This window comes from Pongo pygmaeus, chromosome 1 (genome assembly GCF_028885625.2).
Source record: "Pongo pygmaeus isolate AG05252 chromosome 1, NHGRI_mPonPyg2-v2.0_pri, whole genome shotgun sequence".
Classification (NCBI taxonomy): Eukaryota; Metazoa; Chordata; class Mammalia; order Primates; family Hominidae; genus Pongo; species Pongo pygmaeus.
In genome coordinates, this window is record NC_072373.2 from 47,580,001 (window position 1) to 47,602,879 (window position 22,879).

The following is a 22,879-nucleotide window of genomic DNA, read 5'->3' on the forward strand; positions in this document are numbered from 1 at the left end:
CTAAAAATACAAAAATTAACCAGGCGTGGTGGTGGGTGCCTATAATCCTAGCTACTCAGGAGGTTGAGGCAGGAGAATCGCTTGAACCTGGGAGGTTGAGGTTGCAAGTGAGCCAAGATCGTGCCATTGCAACCCAGCCGCCTGGGTGACAAGAACAAAACTCAGTCCCCCCCCCAAAAAAAAGAGAGAGAGAGAGAGCCAATGGTGGGTGGAGATGGCATTGAAGCCAATATATTCCCTCTACTCTTTGAAGCCCTGGGCTCTTCTGGAGACTTTAGGAAGTCATTGAAAAAGGCTGCTCACAGTAGTTTAGTGGCCAGGATGGAGAGATGTGGACTGGAAGGTGGTGCAGGTGGATGCTGATTGGTGGCTTCCTGGAGGCCTGTAGTAGGATACCAGAGAGTTCTGCCCTGGAGTCTGCCCTGGTTAGTGGACAAAAAGATCTAGAAGGCACATGTACCACACTGGCAGATTATCTGAAGCTGAGAGTCACAGTGATCTTTTAAACAGCAGAACCAGGATCTAGAAAATTCTTATCAGGCTGGAATGGCAGGCTTAGTCTAACAGATGAACTTTTCTAATGCATAGAAAAGCAGCCTCAGGGAGAGGACCCAATACATACAGAGCACTCACATAGAAGAGAAGGGGTCACCTTGCTTTATACAGTCCCTGGGAATAACAGGACCAGAAGGGCTTTCTGACACAGAGTCAGGTTAAAAAAGAAGAAAAGGGGCCAGGCGTGGTGGCTCATGCCTGTAATCCCAGCACTTTGGGAGGCCAAGGCGGGCAGATCACCTGAGGTTAGGAGTCTGAGACCAGCCTGGCCAGCATGGTGAAACTCCGTCTCTACTAAAAATAAAAAATCAGCTGGGCATGGTGGTGGGCACCTGCAATCCCAGCTACTCGAGAGGCTGAGGCAGGAAAATTGCTTGAACCCGGGAGGCAGAGGTTGCAGTGAGTGCCACTGCACTCCAGCCTGGGTGAAGGACTGAGACTCTGACAAAAAAAAAAAAAAAGTTTCTGTCTTTAAGAGATACACACTGAGGCCAGGCTTGGTGGCTCACACCTGTAATCCCAGCACATGTGAGGCCAAGGCAGGAGGATTGCTTGAGCCCAGGAGTTTGAGACCAGCCTGAGCAACATAGCAAGACCCCATCTCTGCAAAAATAAAAGTTAGCCAGGCATGGTGGCACATGCCTGTAGTCCTAGATACTCGGGAAGCTGAGGCAGGAGGATCACTTGAGCCCAGGACTTTGAGGTTATAGTGAGCTACGATCATACCACTACACTCCAGCCTGGGTGACAGAGTGAGACCCTGTCCCTAAAAAAGAAATAGAGTACACACTGAAATATATATGCATGAAATGATACACCTGGAATTTGCTTTCAAATAATCTGAGGTTGTGACAAAAATGGGTGGGCATCAGATGAAACAAGATTGGCCATATGTAGAGAATCACTGAAGCTGGGCAATGGGTACCTTGAGGTTCATTGTGCTGTTCTCTCTAGTTTGTTGTACAGTCGAACTTTTCCATATATAAAGTTAAAAAGAAGGAGGAGGAACAAAAGAAGAAGTGTTAGCCAGGCAGAGAAGAAGGCGAGAGAACATCCTGTGTGGCAGGAGCAGCATGCATAGGCAGCAAGACCCAAGAGAGCCCAGCATGGGGCAGGGAAGCAAGACCCAAGAGAGCCCAGCATGGAGCAGGGAAGCAAGACCCAAGAGAGCCCAGTGTGGCTGTTCCTCACTGTAACCGGAGTGCAGGCATGAAGGGGAGGGTGCGCAGAGGCAGGCGCAGACCAGGTCACGGAAGGCTTTGTTGCCATGCTGCAAAGTCTGCACTTCATCCTGAAAGCATGGGAGCCATGGATCAGAATCACATTTTGAAAGGTCTTTCTGGCTACAGAGTGCACTCAAAGAGAAGGAAGACAGGAGGCAGGGGGTTCAGTGGGGAGGCAAGAGATGATGGAGGCTGCAACCACAGCAATGGTGAGGGGATGTGAGGAAGCTAATCTGAGCTATGTTAGGAAGGTGGGATGAAGGGAACGTGGCGAGGGAACAGGAAGAGTCAAGGCTGATGTCCCAGTGTCTGTGGGGTGGGAGAGTCATTCCTGAAGAGGGAGAAGGCAGGAAGACAGAGAGCTGCGCCACCCCTGATCCCTGACCTCTTAGGCCTAGGACTGGCTACAGAATTTGCAAGACCTAGTGCAAAATGAAAATGTGTTCAAGAATTACTAAAACTTTCAAGACGATGACAGCAGAGAATTAAACCAAGCGCAGGGCCCTCTGAGCATGGGGCCCTGTAGGACTGCAGAGGTCAGACACCATAAAGCTGCTCCTGCTTCAGCCAATGTACCCTTTTCTGTTTAAAAGGGACAGGAGGGGGGCTGTATGAAAGCCAGGCCTCCTGCTCACAGCCCCAGGCAGCAAAAGAACAGCATGTTCCTTCTGCCACCCTCCGGGACCTATGTGGGACCCAGAAGCCTGGGACAAATAGCTTGCATTTGTGTAGATCTTTACAACATTTCCCAGACTTGCTTGGGTTTTCCTTGGTGCTGGGATAAAATGAAGAAGCAGAAAGTACTAGCCAGGCACTTCAGAGAGCAGAGTGCTACAGTGACTTGTTTATCTCCCCAAAGAGATTTCCTGGTTTCTCCAAAAATGGGGTTTGCTACAAGCTTCCCAGTATGAGTCACCAGACCAGTTGGCAAAGCTTTTAGTTCTGCTGAGAGCAATGGAGTTGACCCTTCACTGGCCGAGAAGATCTGCCACAAGAACCTTCATCCCCCTAATGATGGGTTCTGCATAACCCCCAAACAGAAGCCAGAATGGTGCTGACTGTGAAGTCTTAGCTATTGCAAGCTGTAATGTATGCCCTCACCTCAAAACACCTCTTTCTCTACTTGCAGTAAATGCAGAAGCCTTGGTGGTAAGAGTCAGGGCCTAGGTGAAACGCAGACACTGCTCACCCTGCCTTCCTTTCTGGTGCCTCTTGATGGCTCTTGGCAGGCTTTTGAGGTCAGGCCACCATCCCCATTTACCATCCCTTTCACTAGAAACCCTGGTCCTTAAAGACTCAAGGCAGGTAAGAACCCTCGCAGCCTTGGCAGAGTTTGGTGACACATGCAGTGTAAGTGCCCAACCACCCACATCTGCACATTATCCTTGTCTTTTCTAGAAGGTTTCTTTACTCCCCTTCCCTGCAAAGACAGAGCAGGCCCTGAGATGGTGGCATTCACTCCTCTTGTAAAGCCTGGTCTCCCGCAGGACTGCATCAGAAAATGTCCTTTTTTTCCCAGGTTCACAAACCGCTGCCCTTTTCTGGGCTACCATTGCGCCACTCCGACCCCTGGAGATCATCTTGGGAGGTAAAAATGAATCATGGTGTTTCTGTTTATGCTGGAGCTGGAGGCAGTGCCTGAGACCCTTTGGCCCTCTGCTCAGCACTGATGTTTATCACCGGGGCTGATTTGTAATTGCTGGAACAGAGCCAGGCGAAGGTCAGGCTGCGAGGCAGGTCCTGGGGACAGCACAGCTGGGCTGAAGACTGAGCACAGTGACGGGGAATCCCCTCCCTCCCACCTCTGGCCCCATCCATCCCTCCTCCCCACACCACGGCCTGATGCCTCTTGGTTTTTAGTTTTGTTTTGTTTTTGCTGTGAAACTCAGTTATTTAAAGACAAATTTTTTTGTTTCTTTTTCATAAAACAGCCTTTGTTGGTTTTTGTTTTATTTTGTTTTTTGAGACAGGGTCTCTCTCTGTTGCTCAGGCTGCAGTGCAGTGGCATGATCACGGCTCACTGCAACCTCGACCTCCCTTGGCTCAGGTGATCCTCTCACCTCAGCCTCCCAGGTAGCTAGGGCTACAAGCACATGCCACTACGCCTGGCTAATGTTTGTATTTTTTTGTAGAGATGGAGTTTCACCATGTTGCCCAGGACAGTCTTGAACTCCTGGGCTCCACCATCCCCTCGCCCTGACCTTCCAAAGTCCTGGAATAGATGTGCCTTTATTGTATTTTTCTGATCATAAAAGTAGTTCAAGCCAGGTGTGGTGGCTCACACCGTAATCTCAGCACTCTGAGAGGTCAAGGTGTGTGGATCGCCTGAGCCCAGAAGTTTAAGACCAGCCTGGGCAACATGGCGAAACCCTGTCTCTACAAAAAATACAAAAATCCGCTGGGTGTGGTGGTGCATGCCCGTAGTAGCAGCTACCTAGGAGGCTGAGGTGGGAGGATCACAAGCCGGAGGAGATCAAGGCTGCAGTGAGCCGTGTCACACCACTGCACTGCAGCCCAGAGGAGGGAGTGAGACCTTGTATCAAAAAAAAAAAAAAAAAAAAAAAAGTTCAGACATTAGATACCTGTTTGGGAAAAAAAGTAAAATTGTCACCTCACATCATGTCCCAGGGTAAAATCCAGAAGAATTAAAGATCTAAGCTAAAACTTCTCTAGATATAGGGTAAGAGTGTATCAGGATAAGAGGAAGTAGAGCTTTCCAAGTGGTGAGAACATCACTGCAACGGCCCAGAGGCCGGGCTCCTTCTAGCACCTGAGAGAGGAGGGTGGCTGCATGGAGACGCACGGAGGAAGGCCAGGAGAAGGCATTGACAGAGGGAGGCCAGCGGCCAGGTCACAAAGGGCTTGTGAGTCTGGACTTCACGCTGAGGCTACTGGAGAGCCACTGAAAGCCTTCATGGATGGGTCTGCCCTTCAGCAAGGTCCCTGGGGCTGCCGTGCAAGGATCGCCCTGGAGGAGGTCAGCGAAACCGGGAGGAGGTTATTGCTATAACCCCATGAGAGGTGACAGTGGCCTGGACCAAGAGAACATCTGTGAGGATGGAGGAGAGGGATTGATTTGAGTGGGGTTCAGGCTGTAGTATCTGTGTGCAGGTAATGAGGGAGTATAGAATAGGTCGATTTCCCAGCCTTCCCCCAAAATCACTTGGGCTACTGGTAGGGAAGGGTAAGTGAGTGCAGAGGGAGGTGCAGAGGGGTCTACGTTGCCTCCCCACAGATTCCTCGTTTCCTCTTCCCAGCAGGGTTCTGATTGGAGCCACTGGGTGTTTAGAAGAGCCACTTGCCAAGATAGGGAATAGTGCAGGAGTTGGCAAGGCAGTGGGGGGAGATAAGGAGTCCAGTTTTTGAGGTACTTTGGGGCACACAAACCAAGATATTCATTAGACAGTACTACCTTCCTAGTAGTGTCTGGCCCAGAGATCCAGCTTTGAGAGACATCAGTATGTAGAATGCAGCTGATGCCATCAGAATGGATGAGATAATCCAGGGAGAGGCTCTAAAGGTGAAAACAAAGGAGGCCTAAAATAAGACCTTGCCAACACCCACATTTCTCAAGGAAGGGGGCCTTGAAGGAGGCCTAAAGGAGCTGTCAGAAAGCTAGAAGGAAAGCCATGAAGGCTGTGGTGGAAACCAATGGGGAAGCGTTTTGAAGGGAGGACCTGGCCAATAGCGCCAGATGCTTCCCACGCAGTTTGAGCAACATAAGAAATAAAAGATAAATCCGACTTAGTGACAGGAGGGTCAGAAGTGATCTGGATGAAACTAATTTCCATGGAATGTTGGGGGTGAGGCAAGAGTGTGTTGGACTGAGGAATGAATAGGGATCAAAAAGCAGAGCTTTTTGAGGAAGTTTGGGTAAACGGGAAGGCTGGCGCTACAGCTGGAAGGGACTGTGGACAGAAGGAGGATCTGATTAACTGGGAGAGATAGGCAGGTTTAAAGGGTGGTGGGAAGGGGCCAGGAAAGAGGGAGAGGCTAAGGCTGTGGGAGAGGGTGTGGGAGTGCAATGTGGCGGGGAGGGGTGGGCACCAGAGCGCGTGGGGAGGGGTGAGCCTGGGCAGGAGGAGAGGGAAGGGTGAAAGATGAGCCTGGAGGTGAGTTTGTAGGAGAGGTGGCAGGAAGCTGGAGAATTGCCATGGGTTGTTTCCTCTGTCTGCCTGGGAAGAAATTAGAGGGGATTGTCTGCCAAGAATAGCGGTGGAGTGGGACGAGAGATACTAAGAGAAGGGAGAAGAATTCAGATAGATGCTATGAAGAATCAGGAGACAGCTGGACCCATAATGACAGTTACCTTTTATTGAAAGCTTCCTGTGCATCCACAGGAAGTGGATGTGTTATCCACTCACCTCAATGAAGCCTTAATACCGCCCCGTACCAGATGTGATCCCCGTTTTACAGATGAGGAAGGCAAATTAACCTGTCCATGTTGACATAAGAGCAAAGTGTGGAACCCTGGCCTTCTGACTCTCAAGCTGGTCCTCAGCATTGGCTCCACTTGTGAGCGTGAGGGTTCACAGGGGCTGCAGACAGTGGACAGCACCACGTGGGGTATGGGCTACTCTCCCCAGATAGCCCAGCACCTGGGAGGAGGAGCCACACAGGCCTGCAGTCGGTGCTTTGGTTGTAGGGTTGGGGCTTTGGCTGGCACATGTGACTGGGGTTGAGGATACTGACAAGGTGATGACTGACGTGCTGGATAGAACAAGAGGTGAAGCAGTCAAGGTGGGTGGTGCAGAGAAGTCAGAATTTGGGTCTCATGGCCAGCAGTTCCACTTTTGGGTCCATCTACACTCCCAAAGAGTTGAAAGCAAGGACCCACACAGATATGTTCATAGCAGCATTATTCACAATAGCCAAAAACAGCCCAAGTGTCTATCAATGGATGAATAGATAAACAAGCTGTGTATATACATAAAATGCTAAAATTATCAAGGTATATACATACAATGGAATACTATTCAGCCTTAAAAAGGAAGGAAACTCTGAAATCAAATTTTGGAGGTGTCCCCATTTCACAGGTAGCAGCCTCCATTTGGCAGGGCTTAAGCCTCACTCTTGTCCACATACCTTCCTCAGCAGCAAAAGGGTTAGCAATGATCTAGATGAGAATTTAGGATTAAGGAGGCGAGCCTTGTCCTGGAACAGCATAGTTTTTATTTTTTTTTCTTTTGAGACAGAGTCTGTCTCTGTCGCTCAGGCTGGAGTGCAGTCGTACAATCTCAGCTCACTGCAACCTCTGCCTCCCAACTTCGGGTGATTCTCCTGCTTCAGCCTCCTGAGTAGCTGAGATTACAGGCGCTGACCACCATGCCTGGCTAATTTTTTGTAGTTTTAGTAGAGTTGGGGTTTCACCATATTGCCCAGGCTGGTCTCGAGCTCGTGACCTCAAGTGATCAGCCCGCCTCGGCCTCCCAAAGTGCTGGGATTACATGCATGAGCCACTGTGCCCAGCCTGAAACATCACTTTTTGAGTGGTGATCCAAGGAAAAGCCACTAAAGAAAGTAGCTAACAGAGGACAGTTCTGGGAGTTGCATCTTAGCTTGACGCTAACAAGTCTCTTGTTTGCTAAAACAAACTCGACTTCTTTCCAGCTGCTCAGTCCTTTGGGAGAAAGGGTGAAGCTGGAGAATAAAATGGCTGTCAGTCCCCCGCCCTGGTCCCAGCTTCCCACCTCTGGCCCAGTGGGGCTGGGCTTCTCCTTGTTTACTACATTCCTTTAGGGAACATCAGTGGTGGGCAGGCTCTGGGAGCTGGCCTGCCTTGCCTCACTGCCTCTCAGCTCCCACCTCCTTCCTCACAGCTCTGGACATCCTCAAGGTTGCAGGCCTTAGCAGGTAGCCAAAGACCCTGGTGTACTTCTCAGTGTGGACTCCAGGAAGTTTGTTTTTGTTTTTTCTGAGATGGAGTCTCACTCTGTCACCCACACTGTCACCTCTAGGCTGGGAGTGCAGTGATGCCATCTCGGCTCACTGCAACCTCTGCCTCCCAGGTTCAAGTGATTCTCCTGCCTCAGCCTCCGGAGTAGCTGGGATTACAGGCGCCTGCCACCACGCCCGGCTAATTTTTGTATTTTTAATAGAGATGGGGTTGCACCATGTTGGTCAGGCTGGTCTCGAACTCCCGACCTCAGGTGATCCACCCACCTCGGCCTCCCAAAGCGCTGGGATTACAGGCATGAGCCACCACACCTGGATGACACCATTTTCTTATTCATTCATTCAGCAATTCTCAGCATCTACTATGTGCCAAGGCATCGTACTGTGTGCCAGGCATCGAGTCAGTAATAAACCATATTTCATGCCCCTGATCCTGCAGGGGAGATGGACAAAGAAACAGAGTGATAGGGGCCAAGATAAGGGAGGGAGTGAAGGGAGCTGTGGGGGAGGAGGAGGAGAAGGGCTCGGGGGTCAGGAGTCACTTCCCAAAGCACACCGTGCTTGATGCTGACGTTGATCCTGGACCATGAGTAGAGTGAGGCTGGGTAAAAATGGGGTGGAGCAATGCCTGTGCGAAGGGACAATGTTGTAGGATGAAGCTTGGGAATAAGGAAGTAGATGAGGCTGCAGAGGGAAGCCTCTTCCTCTACATGCTCTGCTCTGTCCATTTACCAAACTCCCACTCCTCCTTCAGGAACCAGCTCAAATGTCTCTGCCTGCACGGAACCTTCCTCCACTCCTTCCAGGTGCAACCTCCTGGCTCTGTGCTCCACATACATTAGCAGCCTGGAAGGGCTTTCTCAGGCTTACTGTTTGCTTCTGCCAGAAACCCCGTGTGGATCTTGTTAGTGCTCAGCCAGGCCTCCTCCACAGGCCCTGCTCTGTGCCCCAAGCTCCCTGTAGTTAGTGCCATTCATGTATTCTTCGGGTTGCCTCTTCCCAGCCTTATTATGGTGTAGGGCATAGTTTTCCTACCTCCATTTATTTCCTTTTTGGCCTCAAAGTTAAGCACAGGCCTTTTCATTTAAGTCTCATTGCCAAGCACTGGGAAAAGCAACACAGGGAAGTCACAGAGTAAGGTGGCATACAGTGGAGGTCCCTAGGCCATAAACCCTGACTCCTGATGGTGTGAAAATTAGAAACCCAATGGGTTTGTTTGTTTGTTTCAAGACAGGGTGGTTTCACTCTGTCACCCAGGCTAGAGTGCAGTGGCATGATCTTGGCTCACTGCAACCTTCACCTCCCGGGTTCAAGGGATTCTCCTGCTTCAGCCTCCCGAGGCAGCCACCACCACGCCCGGCTAATTTTTGTATTTTTAGTACAGGTGGGGTTTCACCATGTCAGCCAGGCTGGTCTCAAACTCCTGACCTCAAGTGATCCGCACACATTGGTCTCCCAAAGTTCTGGGATTACAGGTGTGAGCCACTGCCCCCAGCCCCCAATGGGTTTCTGACCTTGGCTTTTAGTTTCTTGAGGCTGCCTTCTCCCTAACTCTGCCTTAGCAAAAGCCATCTGGACCGTTTCCTCCAGGTGGTCCCTCCTCTCAGTCTGGTATGAAATCCAAGGGAATGCTGGAGAACCTTTAGGGGTGACATTCAATTCACCATCTCTCTGCAGAGATTCATACCTTATCTATCCCTGTGTCCCCAGAGCTGAGCCCAGTCCTTGGCACTTGAGTGCATCTGGCCAAATGATCACACGCCCAGATGGCTCTCTTTGGGTTTGTGTTGTGTGCTTTGCAGGGAGCTCCTGGCAGGAGTGTGGCATTCACTCCTTAGTGTATCACTGTGACCGTGGGGAGCACAGCATAGTAGTTAAGAGTATATGTGCTATAACCCAAGAGATCTGAGTGTGAACTCCAGTCCTCCCACTTACTACTGATATAGTTTAAGAATGACACTAGCTGTGCAAGCTGGTGGACACCTGTAATCCCAGCTATTGGGGAGGCTGAGGCAGGAGAATCGCTTGAAACCAGGAGATGGAGGTTACAGTGAGCTGAGATTGTGCCACTGCACTTCAGTCTGGGTGACAGAGTGAGACTCCGTCTCAAAAAAAAAAAAAAGAATGACACCATCTGCAAAAGGGGAAAATGTTAACACCGACTCCCAGAAACTGTAACTCCCCCTGAGCACACTGTCGAGAGGTAGCGAATTTGCAGCAGTTAATCTCTTAGGCACCACAGTAATGTGATGGTTGTTAAGACCATGATGATAAAAGCATATAGGCTGGGTGCGGTGGCTCACACCTGTAATCCCAGCACTTTGGGAGGCTGAGGCAGGAGGATCGCTTGAGCACAGGAGTTCGAGACCAGACTGGGCAACATGGTGAAATGCATCTCTGGAAAACAAAACAAAACATAACAAAACAAAAATTAGCCAGGTGTTGTCATGCACGCTTGTAGTCCCAGCTACTCAGAAGCCTGAGGTGGGAGGATCGCTTGAGCCTGGGAGATGGAGGCTGCTGTGAGCCATGATTGCGCCACTGTACGCCAACCTAGGCAACAGGGTGAAACCCTGTCTCAAAAAAAAAAAAAAAAAAAAAAAAAAGCTTATAGGAAACAGTGGGAAAGGAAGACCTCAAGGTAGAAGTAAAGGTGGGCACATGTGAAGGGCCCTGGCTCCCAGCAGCCCAAAAGGGCTCCTCCCTCAAGCCTCCTCTTGCTGAGACTGGAGCCTCACCAAACTCTGCCCACTTCAGATGGCAGTGCTGAGGAGTCAATTACATCAGTGACTTAAGTAAAGCACTTATTAGCACGGTGTCTTGCACCTTGTAAACACTAAGTGATGGCTGTGGATATTGTGATTAACATTCTTATTTCAGTGTTGGGTGGCTGGGGGTGAAGGGCTGTGTCTGGACCAGGCATTCAGATGAAAGAGTGGCTTAGTACATAGCCCCACTAATGCAAAGAGCACAATATAGAGGTTAAAAGTTAAGACTCTAGAGCCTAAGAACCTGAACTTGAATCCTTGCTTTATCGTGTAATAGCTGCATAATCTTGGGCTTCACTTTCTTCTTCTGTAAAATGAGGATGCGTTGTAGAGTCATCTGAGGACTGCATGAGTGCATAACTGGATGAGAGGCACCTGGGTCGGCATGGCAGCCAGCACTCACCACGGTTAGCTACTGTTATGCTGGAAAAGTGAGGTATTAGGAAGCTCTTGGGTACTCCCTGGACTAAGGATTTGGGGAAAAGGATTGAACTCAGGTTGTGGAACTTGACTTCTCAGGTGGACTGGCAACCAGGGATGGGGACCATGCCATTCAGAAATATGGGCTCAAGGCCAGGTGTGGCGGCTCATACCTGTGATCCCAGCACTTGAGAGGCCAAGGCGGGAGGATTGCTTGAGGCCAGGAGTTTGAGACCAGCCTGCAACATAAGACTCCGTCTCTTCCTCCCAAAAAAAGAAAAAGAAAGAAAGAAATATGGGCTCAAAGCTATGAAATGAGCTCCTCCAGTGTTAGAATTTCTCTAGTTTCTTCACTGGATGGAAGGGGTGGCCATTCTCACACCTGAGACCCTATCATCTGCAGACATTTTGCCAGGGGGCTGCACGCTGCGCCTCACCCCCACGAGTTGCCTCACACACTCGCAAGTGGGTTGGCTCCTAGAGTGCAGTGAGAAGCCACCAAGAGGTCAGGCAGGGTGGGAGTGGAGCAGTAGGGGCGTCTGGGATGCCTGCAGGAGCACAGCTTTTCTTAGCTTCATGACTGCATGGGCCTTGGCTTCTCAGCCCACATTTTACCAGGTATACATGTTCCCCTGGGGGGTGCCCTTGATGACCCTTCTGAAGCCCTGAGCATGTGGGAGGCTGTGCCCACATGGCCAGTATTCTTCTGGGGAATGAGAGCACAAGCCTCCAGCGTTGCTTGTCAGGTTTATTGGGTGCGGATTGAGTCGCATGCTGTCTATCAGCAGGGCCTAAGGTTGGGAGCAGGGAACAGCTGAGAACTCTGCGGGCTCTGGAGTTGAGGGGCCATGCTGGGGCCATGTGGGAAGAGCCTGACTCCCTTCCATTTTGGACAGTTTCCATGTGGGTTATTTGGGGATGGTGCACTTTGCTGTCATCACCAAGCATCTCCAGAGTACCTGCGGTGTGTAAACCACCTTGCTGAGCGTTCTTACTCTCTCCTGCCTTGGTCAGGGGCTGGGAGCTCCAGCTATGCAGCGCTGTCAGTAGTCTCAGAAAGTACACAAGAAGGCTGCCCTGTAGCACCCCCCACCATACACCAAAGCCCCCAACCCCAAATTAGGAATTCTGTGTTGAGCCCCTGTTTTTCAGGGGATTAACTGTGCTCCAGTATGGGCAGGAGCTGAGTGTCTGTTTGGGTTTTTGTGTATAAGCCCTTGAACATTCTCAAAAGTATGTTTCCAGAGATGTTAACCTAAGGGGGTGAAGTTATACTTGCACTCCATCCTCACTTGTCATTTTCTCCTCCCTTCTCCAACCCCATTTCTGGGTCACAGTTTCCCCACAGGTCTCTTATAACTAGGAGGGGTGGATGGAAGGGTTCCCTTAGAACTCATCCAGCAAAGGCCAGTGGAGACAGCCAATGTTTCCCCGGAGCGGGGGCTTTGAAGTAGCGGAAGCAGGTATGGGATGGGCTGGGAAGGGTCAGAGCTGGGATAACCAAAAAAGAGGGTTGCTGGCAGGTGCTGAGACCTAGTCCCTGAGCCACTGCCAGAACAGGAGTTGAACTTCAGTCTGAGAATGGCTAAGAAAGGGGCTGCTGGCCTTTTGGGGGAGGCTGCAGTGAGTCTGTGGCTGGCCTGAAGGAATGCTGTTGGCTGAAGTGGTAACTCTTCAGCAGGGGGGAGGCCTGCTCTATGGTGGGGGGCATGCCCTCAACACCCTCTGCTACATACACTTTGATGTGAACTTGTCCCCTGGTCGGCCACGTCCCCTAAGCTGTGAGGGCAAGACTGTTTCTCATGTAGCACTGTGTCCCTCATACAGTGTTGACAGAAGCCTCTTGGTGAATGGGGCCATGAATGGATGAACGAGCAAGGCCCGCAGCAGGATTCTTGGTGGAATGGCTTGAGAGAACAGAGTCCTGGCACCCACAGGGCCCAACAAGTATAGCTCCCTACAAGTGCTAGTTGCTATTGTTGGTGGGGATAATACCTGTGCCTGTCCCACTCCACCCTGGCCTCTGTCACCACAGGACTGGGGTGGGTTTGGGGGAGGCTTCTCAAAGCAGCCTCATCCCTTCCCAGCTTGTAGCCCTCCAGGCAGGTCTCCAGGGCTTAATACGTGGTCATTTCATTTTCCATGGAAAAGCACACAATGTAGTTCCATTCTGGGTAAGAACAAATTTCACCCTGCTAAGCAATACCAAGATACTAAGCAAAGGAGGCAGGGGCTCAACCCTACTACCTGCCCTCGAGGCTTAATCACTTCTCAGAAGGACCCAGATTTTTACAGCCTATCTCCTAGTCAAGGCTTTCTTGTCATCGGGATCTAGGTTTGAGTCCTGGTTCTACCACTTACAACCCAGTGAGGATCCCCAGCGGGATCAGTCCCATTGTACATATGAGACAACAGGTTCAGAGGTGCTAAGTGTCTCAGCCAAGGTCACGGAGCTAGTTAGGGGCAGAGCTGGGATTTGCACACAGGCCAACTGTCTAAAGACCCAGTGGGCTCATATGCCACTATGGGCAGAACTTTTCCGGAACAGCCCCCAGTTTTCCTGGCAGCCGTAAAGGGAACCTGTAGTTTTCTAGGGGCAATATCAGTTGTTACAAGATCTGAATCTTTAATGTCTAATGAGCTAGGCCTAGCCTCAGTAGAGGACTCCTGCCCCACATTCCACCAAGGGAAACCGGCATTACAGCCCCTACCCAGGATAGCTGGTGCCAGGAATCCAACTTTCCCCATAGGACAATGGACCTCCCTTAAACTTGTCTATTTATTTATTTATTTTAAATAGAGACAGAGTCTCACTCACTATGTTGCCCAGGCTAATCCTGAACTTCTGGGCTCAAGCAATCCTCCTGCCTCAGCCTCCCAAAGTGACAGGATTACAGGAGTCAGCCACTGTGCCTGGCCCCTCCTTAAACTTCTTTTCCGGAGACTCTAGAATCTTTCTTTTTGGTGGAAAACAATAAAAGATTTGGCACTCCACATGGAATGCGGCAGGAGACTGCAGTGGGTGAACTCCCCCGGTCCCTTCCAGCCCTGGGCCCTGCTGCCTGCCCTGCCCAGCACACCAGCCCTGTAAGGCATCCGCTCTCCCAGGGGACCTTTGACAGGCCCTCCAGCCCATGGTCAGCTCTTTCCTGCCCTCCTTTGTAAAGATAGATGAGACTGGCAGCTGCAGTGCCTGGTATCAGGAAGTTCCCAGGTGGCTGGAGGGAGTGGGCCAGAGCCCCAGCTCTTGCTGGGACAGCTTCATGGGAAATGCAGGGGAATGTTCAAGGGGCTCCGAGACATGGTGGAGGCGGGTGGGGAGACTGATGCAGGACGCGGATGGACAGGCGGTAAGGAGTTTGTGCGTGAGAGTGGGACTGGAGATGTCACATATTTCCCTGGGGCTTTCCTGGTAAATATAACTTTGGTCAAGGAGAAACCAGCAGTAGGCCACAGCCTAGGCCGAGGTAAAAATGCTGTCTTCTAATGAGCTCCAGATCCACATAGACTGCGGCTTTCAATATCCTAGGGGACTTTAGCCAAGGCCTAGAAAATGTCTCCTAGAAGCAGAGTTTGGAGACCCCATAGATCCTACCCTCAGCCTGGAGCTCGAGCTAGGGGCATTCCGGATGCCTCCAGATGAAAAGACTACACAGATATCACCAGGCCGCCTTGAGGGGAGGTAGCAAGGGTGGCATCAAACCGTCGGAACTGCCATCACCTCAGTCTTGCTTTGGGAAAGGAATACTTCTGAATTCATGGCAGTGGTATCACCTGTGAGGTGTGGTCATTGCTAGTCAGCCCTGCCCTCCTTGGCTCTGCCCTCTCCTAGGCGAGTGGCTGGAAAGTGACCTCTGCAAGCACAGGCAGACCCGTATCTTCCAACCTCCTGCTGGAGCCGTTCTCCCCAGGGTCTGTCTGCAGACTTCCTCCCTTGCAGCTACGTGGGGCCAAATGACTCTGCAGAGAGGGATTTGCCTCCTCCTCAGGTGATGGGTCACAGGAAGGAAAGAGGTGACCTCGGTGGGGGACAGTGTGGGCTGGCAAGGTATCAGTGGGCTGTGGTTGCTGAATGCAGCAGACAGAGCCGCTGTCTCTTGCTCTCAGCAAGTTCTCATTTTAAACTTTCTGGGTAGACAAATAATCCTTTTCCTCTCATCTTTTGCCAAAGGAGGTGGTGAAATGTTCTCTCCTCTGTTTAATCAGATAAGACTTCTAAAGAAAGCAGCACCAGAAGGGCCAAGGTAAGGGAGAAAATGCTGTGCTCTGCCCATCTGAACCTATCAAGGGCATTAAACTCGGATCCTAATGCACGTGGCAGACACAGAGCAACATCATGTCACCATAGCCCTGGAGGAGATGGGGGCAAGGAGCCGTTTCTTACCTCTGAGCCTGATCACTAGGTACCTCAGTGTGTCACAGGTCAGTACAGGCTTTCAGAGGTCATCCTTTCCATTTCCCTGCCTCCATCCAGGGACTCCCAAACCACCCTTGAGGGCTTCCCCTAACCCTAATGCTTTTCACAAAGGGAAAAAATAACTGTTGCTACCTAGTTTTCTCATCAAGAGGCCTGTGGACCTTTACTGCATGGAAGTTCTTTGTTATATCTAACCTAAACTCCTCCTGCTATAAGGGATAGACAGTTAAGTAAGGTCTAGCGACAGAAACACAGGCAAAAATAACCTCTGGAGGTCACCGGGATGTACCATCAATTCTGGAAGCAAGAAGAAGTTTTCCTAGCCTCCCTTTCAGATTAGCACGAAGGAAGCAGCTCTGCTATGTGCCGGCTCCGAGGAGCTCAGCTCAACAGAAATCCCAGCCCTGGGAGGACTCTGGGCTCCTTCTCCTTTTAAGGCAACGTTTGAGTGCTCAGGGCTACACAAGCGGCAACAAGCCCCAGCCCCTCTCATTCCTGGCTATTTGGAGGAAACTGATGATTAATCAACCCTTTCCCTCCCACCCCCAGCCTGTTTTTCATTAGGTTCTTTTTAAAGTGTTGGCACACCTCCTCAAGAACAGACACTTGGCAGATCCTTGCCAACTAGGACCCTAGTGTAGGGGAGGTAACTAGGAGGGAGTGGGGAGTAGTCCTGGATTAGGATAAAGGGGAGAAGTCAGGATGTGGGGTGTCAGGGAAGAAAGAAGGTTAAATTGAGGCTGGGCGTGGTGGCTCATGCCTGTAATCCCAGCACTTTGGGAGGCCGAGGCGGGTGGATCACCTGAGGTCGGGAGTTCGGGACCAGCCTGATCAACATGGAGAAACCCCGTCTCTACCAAAAATACAAAATTAGCTAGGCGTGGTGGCACATGCCTGTAATCCCAGCTACTTGGGAGGCTGAGGCAGGAGAATCACTTGAACTCAGAAGGCAGAGGTTGCAGTGAGCCGAGATTGCGGCATTGCACTCCAGCCTGGGCAACAACAGTGAAACTCCATCTCAAAGAAAAAAAAGAAGAAAAGAAAAGAAAGAAAGAAGGTTAAATTGAGTCCTGGCTAGGGGTGAGAGGGAAGGGTCTGAATGGGAGTCCTAGCTCTGAAGGGGGCTGCGTGAAAAGAGGAGGCTGGTGGATGAGGCTCCGTGGGCAGCTGGGCACTTGGGCACTCCAGGGATGCTGGGTGGGCCGAGAGGAGCTGCTTTGGCCCCTGATGGGGAAGATTAGAGATGGTTACATTGACTTGGTTGCTGTTAGTGAGACAGTCAGGTCTGAAACCCAGCTTTTCCCGAACTTGCTAGGTGAAGTCAGTTAAGTCATCATCTCTCTGGATCCCCAGTTTCTCTCCAAGTGAAGCCTACAAGCGGCATGGGAACTCTGGAAAGGGAAGCTACGCAGTGCACAGTGGGCTCTGAGAACTCCTGAAATGTGCACATTTTGGGAAGGGAAGGAAGAGGGGAGGGCAGGAGTCTTTGCCCTGGAGGCCTAATCTCTAGACCATGGGCCTAGAGAGGCTGGTCCCTCCAGCTCTCACCTCGAAGCTCCAAAAGTGGACAGAATCAGTGATGGAACTGCTCTCAACTTGATGGGATCAGGGAATAGGAGAGGGAATTTCCTGGCCAAATTATGGGCAGATCCTAAAAGGGCTGATCCATTGGGTTTCCTTGTTTCCATTCTATTTGCATACTCCTCTCCTTCTGTGCCTTTCAAATCAAGGCTCAGTAAGGTCACCATCACTTCTGCGCCGGGGTCAAACCCAGTTGATCTGAGGATCAAACCCAGTTCCCTGGGGGCCTGAGTGAGTGTGAGGGGGAGCTCTCTGCCTCTTGCTCTATCACCATAGCCCCAGTGGAGCCTCCAGTGCAGCTGGACCTTGGGGCCTGCAGGGCAGGAGGCTAGAACGGATACATTCCAAGGCCCTGTCTCACTAGGCCCTGTGCCCCTTGGCTGCTTATTGTGATTCTAGCAGAGGAGCCAAGGACTCTCGCTGCTAAAAAAAACCCAGGGGCTGGTCCCCAATGGCATGTGTTTGTGGTGCAGGTATAAACCGTTTCCATAGGACTCACTTTTCTTTCCATTCCCTCGGCGAAGAGTGGAGGTTGAAGAAATGCTACTTGGGCCCGAGAGTGCGATAGAGAGCTGCTTTCCTTTCTTCCCCGCCCTCTCCCCACACCCCAACCTGGCACTCTTGAAAGAAAACTTTTTAAATATTCAAACCGTAATCTCTTCCTCTTGAAAAACCTTTAGGGGAGGACATCACAGCCTCCCTTTAAGTCCCAGTTGCTCTGGGGTCACAGTTGGACAGTTAAGTCTAATGTCTACTCTATGTCTAATGTATAACTCTGCCACTTCCTCTGCTTCTCTGATGAAGATGAGAAGCAAGTGCTCTTAAAACAGGGCTCAGGCTCGGTGCAACCTTACGGAGGAAGAAACAGGGATCCATGGAGGTGTGGGTAGCTTATGCTGTGTACAAAACTCAAGCCCCCGGCCTGGCACGGTGACTCACGCCTGTAATCTCAGCACTTTGGGAGGCTGAGGTGGGTGGATCATGAGGTCAGGAGTTCGAGACCCAGCCTGACCAACATGGTGAAACCCCATCTCTACTAAAAATACAAAAATTAGCTGGGCATGGTAGCGTGCACCTGTAATCCCAGCTACTCAGGAGGCTGAGGCAGGAGAATCACTTGAACCCAGGAGGCAGAGGTTGCCATGAGTCAAGATCGTGCCATCACACTCCACCCTGGGTGACAGAGCAAGACTCTGTCAAAAACAAACAAACAAACCAAAAAAAACCTCAAGCCCCCATCGCAGCTCAACTGACCCGGTCCCATGGCCTCTCTCACAAACTTCTCAGTGTCTCAGGGGTCAAAATTGAGTCACAGAATCCAAGATCTAGAATCTGGCAGAGTCTTCCAGAGATCAGCTGACCCAATGAATTCCAGGGCTCTCCACAGAGAGGTGCTTGTCCTTAGCTAAGTTTTTACTAAAAATAAGGACAATACTGTGAATTTAAAAAAATACACATATTTGCTGTTAAGGTATATTCTTTACTCTGTTATGCCTACCTTCTTTAAAATTAGCTCCTTCTTATTTTAATGAGATGATGATGGTAGACAGAATTTTAAAATATCGGACAGGCATGGCAGCTCACACCTGTAATCTCAGCACTTTGGGAGGCTGAGGTGAGGACTGCTTGAGGATAGTAGGATTTTGAGTCTAGCCTGAGCAATATAACAAGACCCCTATCTCTAAAAAAAAAAAATAACAACAATAATAATAATAATAATTTACAAATATCCTTAATTGGCAAAATAAAATGTTAGCATATGTTAGCATAGCTTTTTTTTCCTTTGGAAATGTATTGCCTTATAAAATTTCTGTATCTTAGAACTATTGACCTACTCCTTAAAAGCAGGGGCCAGGACTAAGGTGAAGGGATGTGAGGCACTCACCTTGGGCACAGAATATAAGCGGATGCCAAAAACTCAGTGAGCAAGATAACAGGTATGCACCACCATGCCTGGCTAATTTTGTATTTTAGTAGAGACGGGTTTCTCCATGTTGGCCAGGCTGGTCTCGAACTCCCGACCTCAGGTGATCCACCTGCCTCGGCCTCCCAAAGTGTTGGGATTACAGGCATGAGCCACCGCGCCCGGACTTCATGTATATTTTTAAAAATAAAACTAATGCAAAAAGTCCACAATAAACACCAATGCAAAATTTTAAAGACAGGATCAGTGTTAGTATTTCTCCTTTTGCCTCAGGTTCCAATGTGCTTGGCAGGGTACTGCTTGGAAGCAGTCCTTCTAAATCACCCATGATAGGAAAGGGCAATTCTGGGCCTGAGAATACTCCATAAAAGGAACTGCCACAACCTTTGCAGGTGTTTGTTTGGTTGTCTCACAACCCTGAGGCCTTGAGTCTGATGTCATCCCATTTCTGCAGCTTAAACCTGAGTGCCTCTTTTGCTGCCCTCAATGGAGACATCCACCCCACTCTCCCAAACAGCACAACTGTCCTTCAGAGGCTCAAGGGCAGTTATGTAAGCGCTCCCCCACACATCCCCATACTCATTCCTCTCCCTCTGTAGCCAGCTCTTCATGTTTATTTTTCTTTTCTGAATTCTTAGGAAAGCAAGCAAGTGGAGACCAAGACAGATGCCAAGAATGGAGAGGAAAGGGGCAGAGATGCCAGCAAAAAAGCCCTGGGCCCCAGACGGGACTCAGATCTGGGGAAGGAGCCAAAGAGGGGTGGTTTAAAGAAAAGCTTCTCTAGAGACAGAGATGAAGCTGATGGCAAGAGTGTCGAGAAGCCCAAGGAGGAGAAGATCATCCGGGGCATTGACAAGGGCCGGGTCAGGGCTGCAGTGGATAAGAAGGAGGCAGGGAAGGATGGGAGAGGAGAGGAGAGGGCAGTGGCCACCAAGAAGGAAGAGGAGAAGAAAGGGAGTGACAGGAACACAGGCTTGAGCAGGGACAAGGATAAAAAGAGAGAGGAGATGAAGGAGGTGGCCAAGAAAGAGGATGATGAGAAGGTAAAAGGGGAGCGTAGGAACACAGACACCAGAAAAGAGGGTGAGAAGATGAAAAGAGCAGGTGGGAACACAGACATGAAAAAGGAGGATGAGAAGGTAAAAAGAGGAACTGGGAACACAGACACCAAAAAGGAGGATGAAAAAGTCAAGAAGAATGAACCCTTACATGAAAAGGAAGCCAAGGAAGACAGCAAGACCAAAACACCCGAGAAACAGACGCCCAGTGGCCCCACCAAGCCCTCTGAAGGACCGGCCAAGGCGGAGGAGGAGGCAGCTCCCAGCATATTTGATGAGCCTCTGGAGAGAGTGAAGAACAACGACCCCGAGATGACTGAGGTGAACGTCAACAACTCAGACTGCATCACAAATGAGATCTTGGTCCGGTTTACTGAGGCTCTGGAGTTCAACACTGTGGTTAAGGTGTTCGCCTTGGCCAACACGCGAGCCGATGACCACGTGGCCTTTGCCATTGCCATCATGCTCAAGGCCAACAAGACCATCACCAGCCTCAACCTGGACTCCAACCACATCACAGGCAAAGGCATCCTGGCCATTTTCCGGGCCCTCCTCCAGAACAACACGCTGACCGAGCTCCGCTTCCACAACCAGCGACACATCTGTGGAGGTAAGACGGAGATGGAGATCGCCAAGCTGCTGAAGGAGAATACTACCCTGCTCAAGCTGGGCTACCATTTTGAGCTGGCCGGGCCCCGAATGACCGTCACCAATCTGCTCAGCCGCAACATGGACAAGCAGAGACAAAAGCGGCTGCAGGAGCAAAGGCAGGCACAGGAAGCCAAGGGAGAGAAGAAGGATCTGCTGGAGGTACCCAAGGCTGGGGCCGTGGCTAAGGGCTCCCCAAAACCTTCACCTCAACCATCTCCAAAGCCCTCTCCAAAGAACTCACCCAAAAAAGGGGGTGCTCCAGCTGCCCCACCTCCCCCTCCCCCTCCCTTGGCTCCACCCCTTATCATGGAGAATCTGAAGAATTCACTCTCACCAGCTACGCAGAGGAAGATGGGAGACAAAGTCCTCCCTGCCCAGGAGAAGAACTCCCGTGACCAGCTATTGGCCGCCATCCGCTCCAGCAACCTCAAGCAGCTCAAGAAGTTAAGTAGTTGTGGGCATGAGCCAACAGGGCGGGGCTGGGTAGGGGCTGGAGGAGAGGGCAGGACTGCAAAAGGGAAGGCATGCAGAGGAGCTCATGTCGACTGCAGATGATATAGACTCCCAGGGCCTATAGGGGACTTCAGGTCATCTCATGCATCCTCCTGCCTGCAGGCAGGTCACACCTGTACATCCCCTAGAGCTGAGACTCCACCCTTCCTTTAAGGAGCTTCCTTTAGCCCCTCACTCCATGCTTCTCTTTCATTCTGCAATGAAGCCTGTTTCTCCTTAAAATGGAGAAATGGCCTCTACAGAGTAGTTTTGCCTCGGGTCCTTCCTTTAAGTCTTCTCTTCTCCATTTCCCCAAACAAAAATGATCCATGTTTTACTTAGCCTCCTCTCAGGACCAGCCGAGTCCTACAGGTCAGTCCATCCGAAAGGTCTCTGGGAGATTCACCTCTCAGGAGAGTCTACCTTTGCCTAGCCAGTGCCATGGACACAGGAGCCATCCCTGGACACCCTACTTCTCCAAGCCCTGCCTCCCCTGGAAGTCTGGCTGGGTGACAAAGTCCATGATCGTTTGTCCATTTGGTTGGATACCCAACCCCCACAACATCATCTGGGACAAGATATCATGAGATAAAGGAAAATCTCAATTGTAATTCCAGGGGTCACTCGATGACATCCAATTTTTACAGACAATGAAAAATGCTCCCTCAGTGTCAACACCTCATTCACATTCCACAGACATAACATATCGCAGTGTCTTGTGTGTCCTTCCAGTAGGGAGGGAGGTGAGGTGGCTGAGCTCCCTTCTCTAACCTGTCTCTACTTTGCCCCTACAGGTGGAAGTGCCCAAACTGCTTCAGTAGGACCAGGCTGCCAGGCACCATCTGCCAATGCCATGACTGCTCAGGCCTCACCTCCCAGGGCTATGCAGACCCTGCCCACCCCGTCCCTGGCTGACCTGCTGTGGATGTCCCTATTCTGCCATGGGAGAGTCAAGGCCTGGGTCATGCTCAAGGAAGGATGCCTTATCTCTTCTCACTTTCCTTTTCTTGTCTCTGAGGCTCTCCAAATTTTGCTTTAATACCTGGAGCTCAGGTTTCCAGACAAGAAGAGTCCTTTTAGCACATCGCTGAGAAGATGGCACTGTCCAGGGCCCATGTAGCTGGCAAGCTGCAAAAGGCCTGTGATCCAGGAAAGATGTCCCACAGGGACCACATCCACCCCAGCCCCACTGCCCTCCAGGGCCAGGATTCAGGCCTCTGAGGAGCCTATGGGGCAAAGCTGCTGGGCCAGTGGCACTCTGTGTGGGAAAATGGCAGAAAGATGGAGAGGCATGGGGGCCCAATGGGGAGCGTGGGGAGGGGCTGAGGATACCCCAAAGTCCAGGCTAATCAGAGGACGTGGCAGGGGCAGTGGCCTGGATGCACAGTGCCTGATGGGAGTAGGCTTCAGACAGGAGGAGTGGGACAGACAGCAGCTGGACTTGAAGGTTTGATGCCAAAGTAGACATTTTCCTCACATCCACCTGCTGCTGTATGAATGGCTGTGTATCTGTTTTTCCATAAGATTTTGATAATATATACAAACCTTTAGCTGTGAATGACTGTGCCCCACCTGTTGTCCTGAACTGCGAGTCCTGATCCTAACCCTGGACTCCCTGGAGGACTCTAGAAGCTCAGGTTCCCTGCCACACTATTTGAGTTGGCCACGAAATAAATTCACATCCTCAGAAAGTGCAGCATGGAGGAAAATCTGAACTCTGAGCAGAAGACTCTCCACTGACCTGGTTGTCCAGGTCTAGAAGGCCAGGCCTCTACTAGGTCTGCTCCTGAACCAGTCCTGCTGCCTGGAGTCAGTAGCCAGAGTTGTTCTCAGGGGTGCTGGGGCAGAGTGGAGCCCAGGGTGCTGGGATGGCTATATTAGGCATATTCAGGGAT

At 50.8% G+C, this 22,879-nt stretch overlaps 1 protein-coding gene across 1 annotated transcript in view; it reads left to right on the top strand.

The window, feature by feature from the left end:
- Window positions 1-22,542, top strand: part of LMOD1 (leiomodin 1) — a 50,208-nt gene extending 27,666 nt beyond the window's left edge. The window contains exon 2 of the mRNA XM_054462166.2: window positions 19,422-22,542. Within this exon, the coding sequence (XP_054318141.1) occupies window positions 19,422-21,047 (1,626 nt within the window). The 3' untranslated portion in view covers window positions 21,048-22,542. The remainder of the gene's footprint in view (window positions 1-19,421) is intronic.
- The last annotated feature ends 337 nt before the right edge of the window (window positions 22,543-22,879 follow it).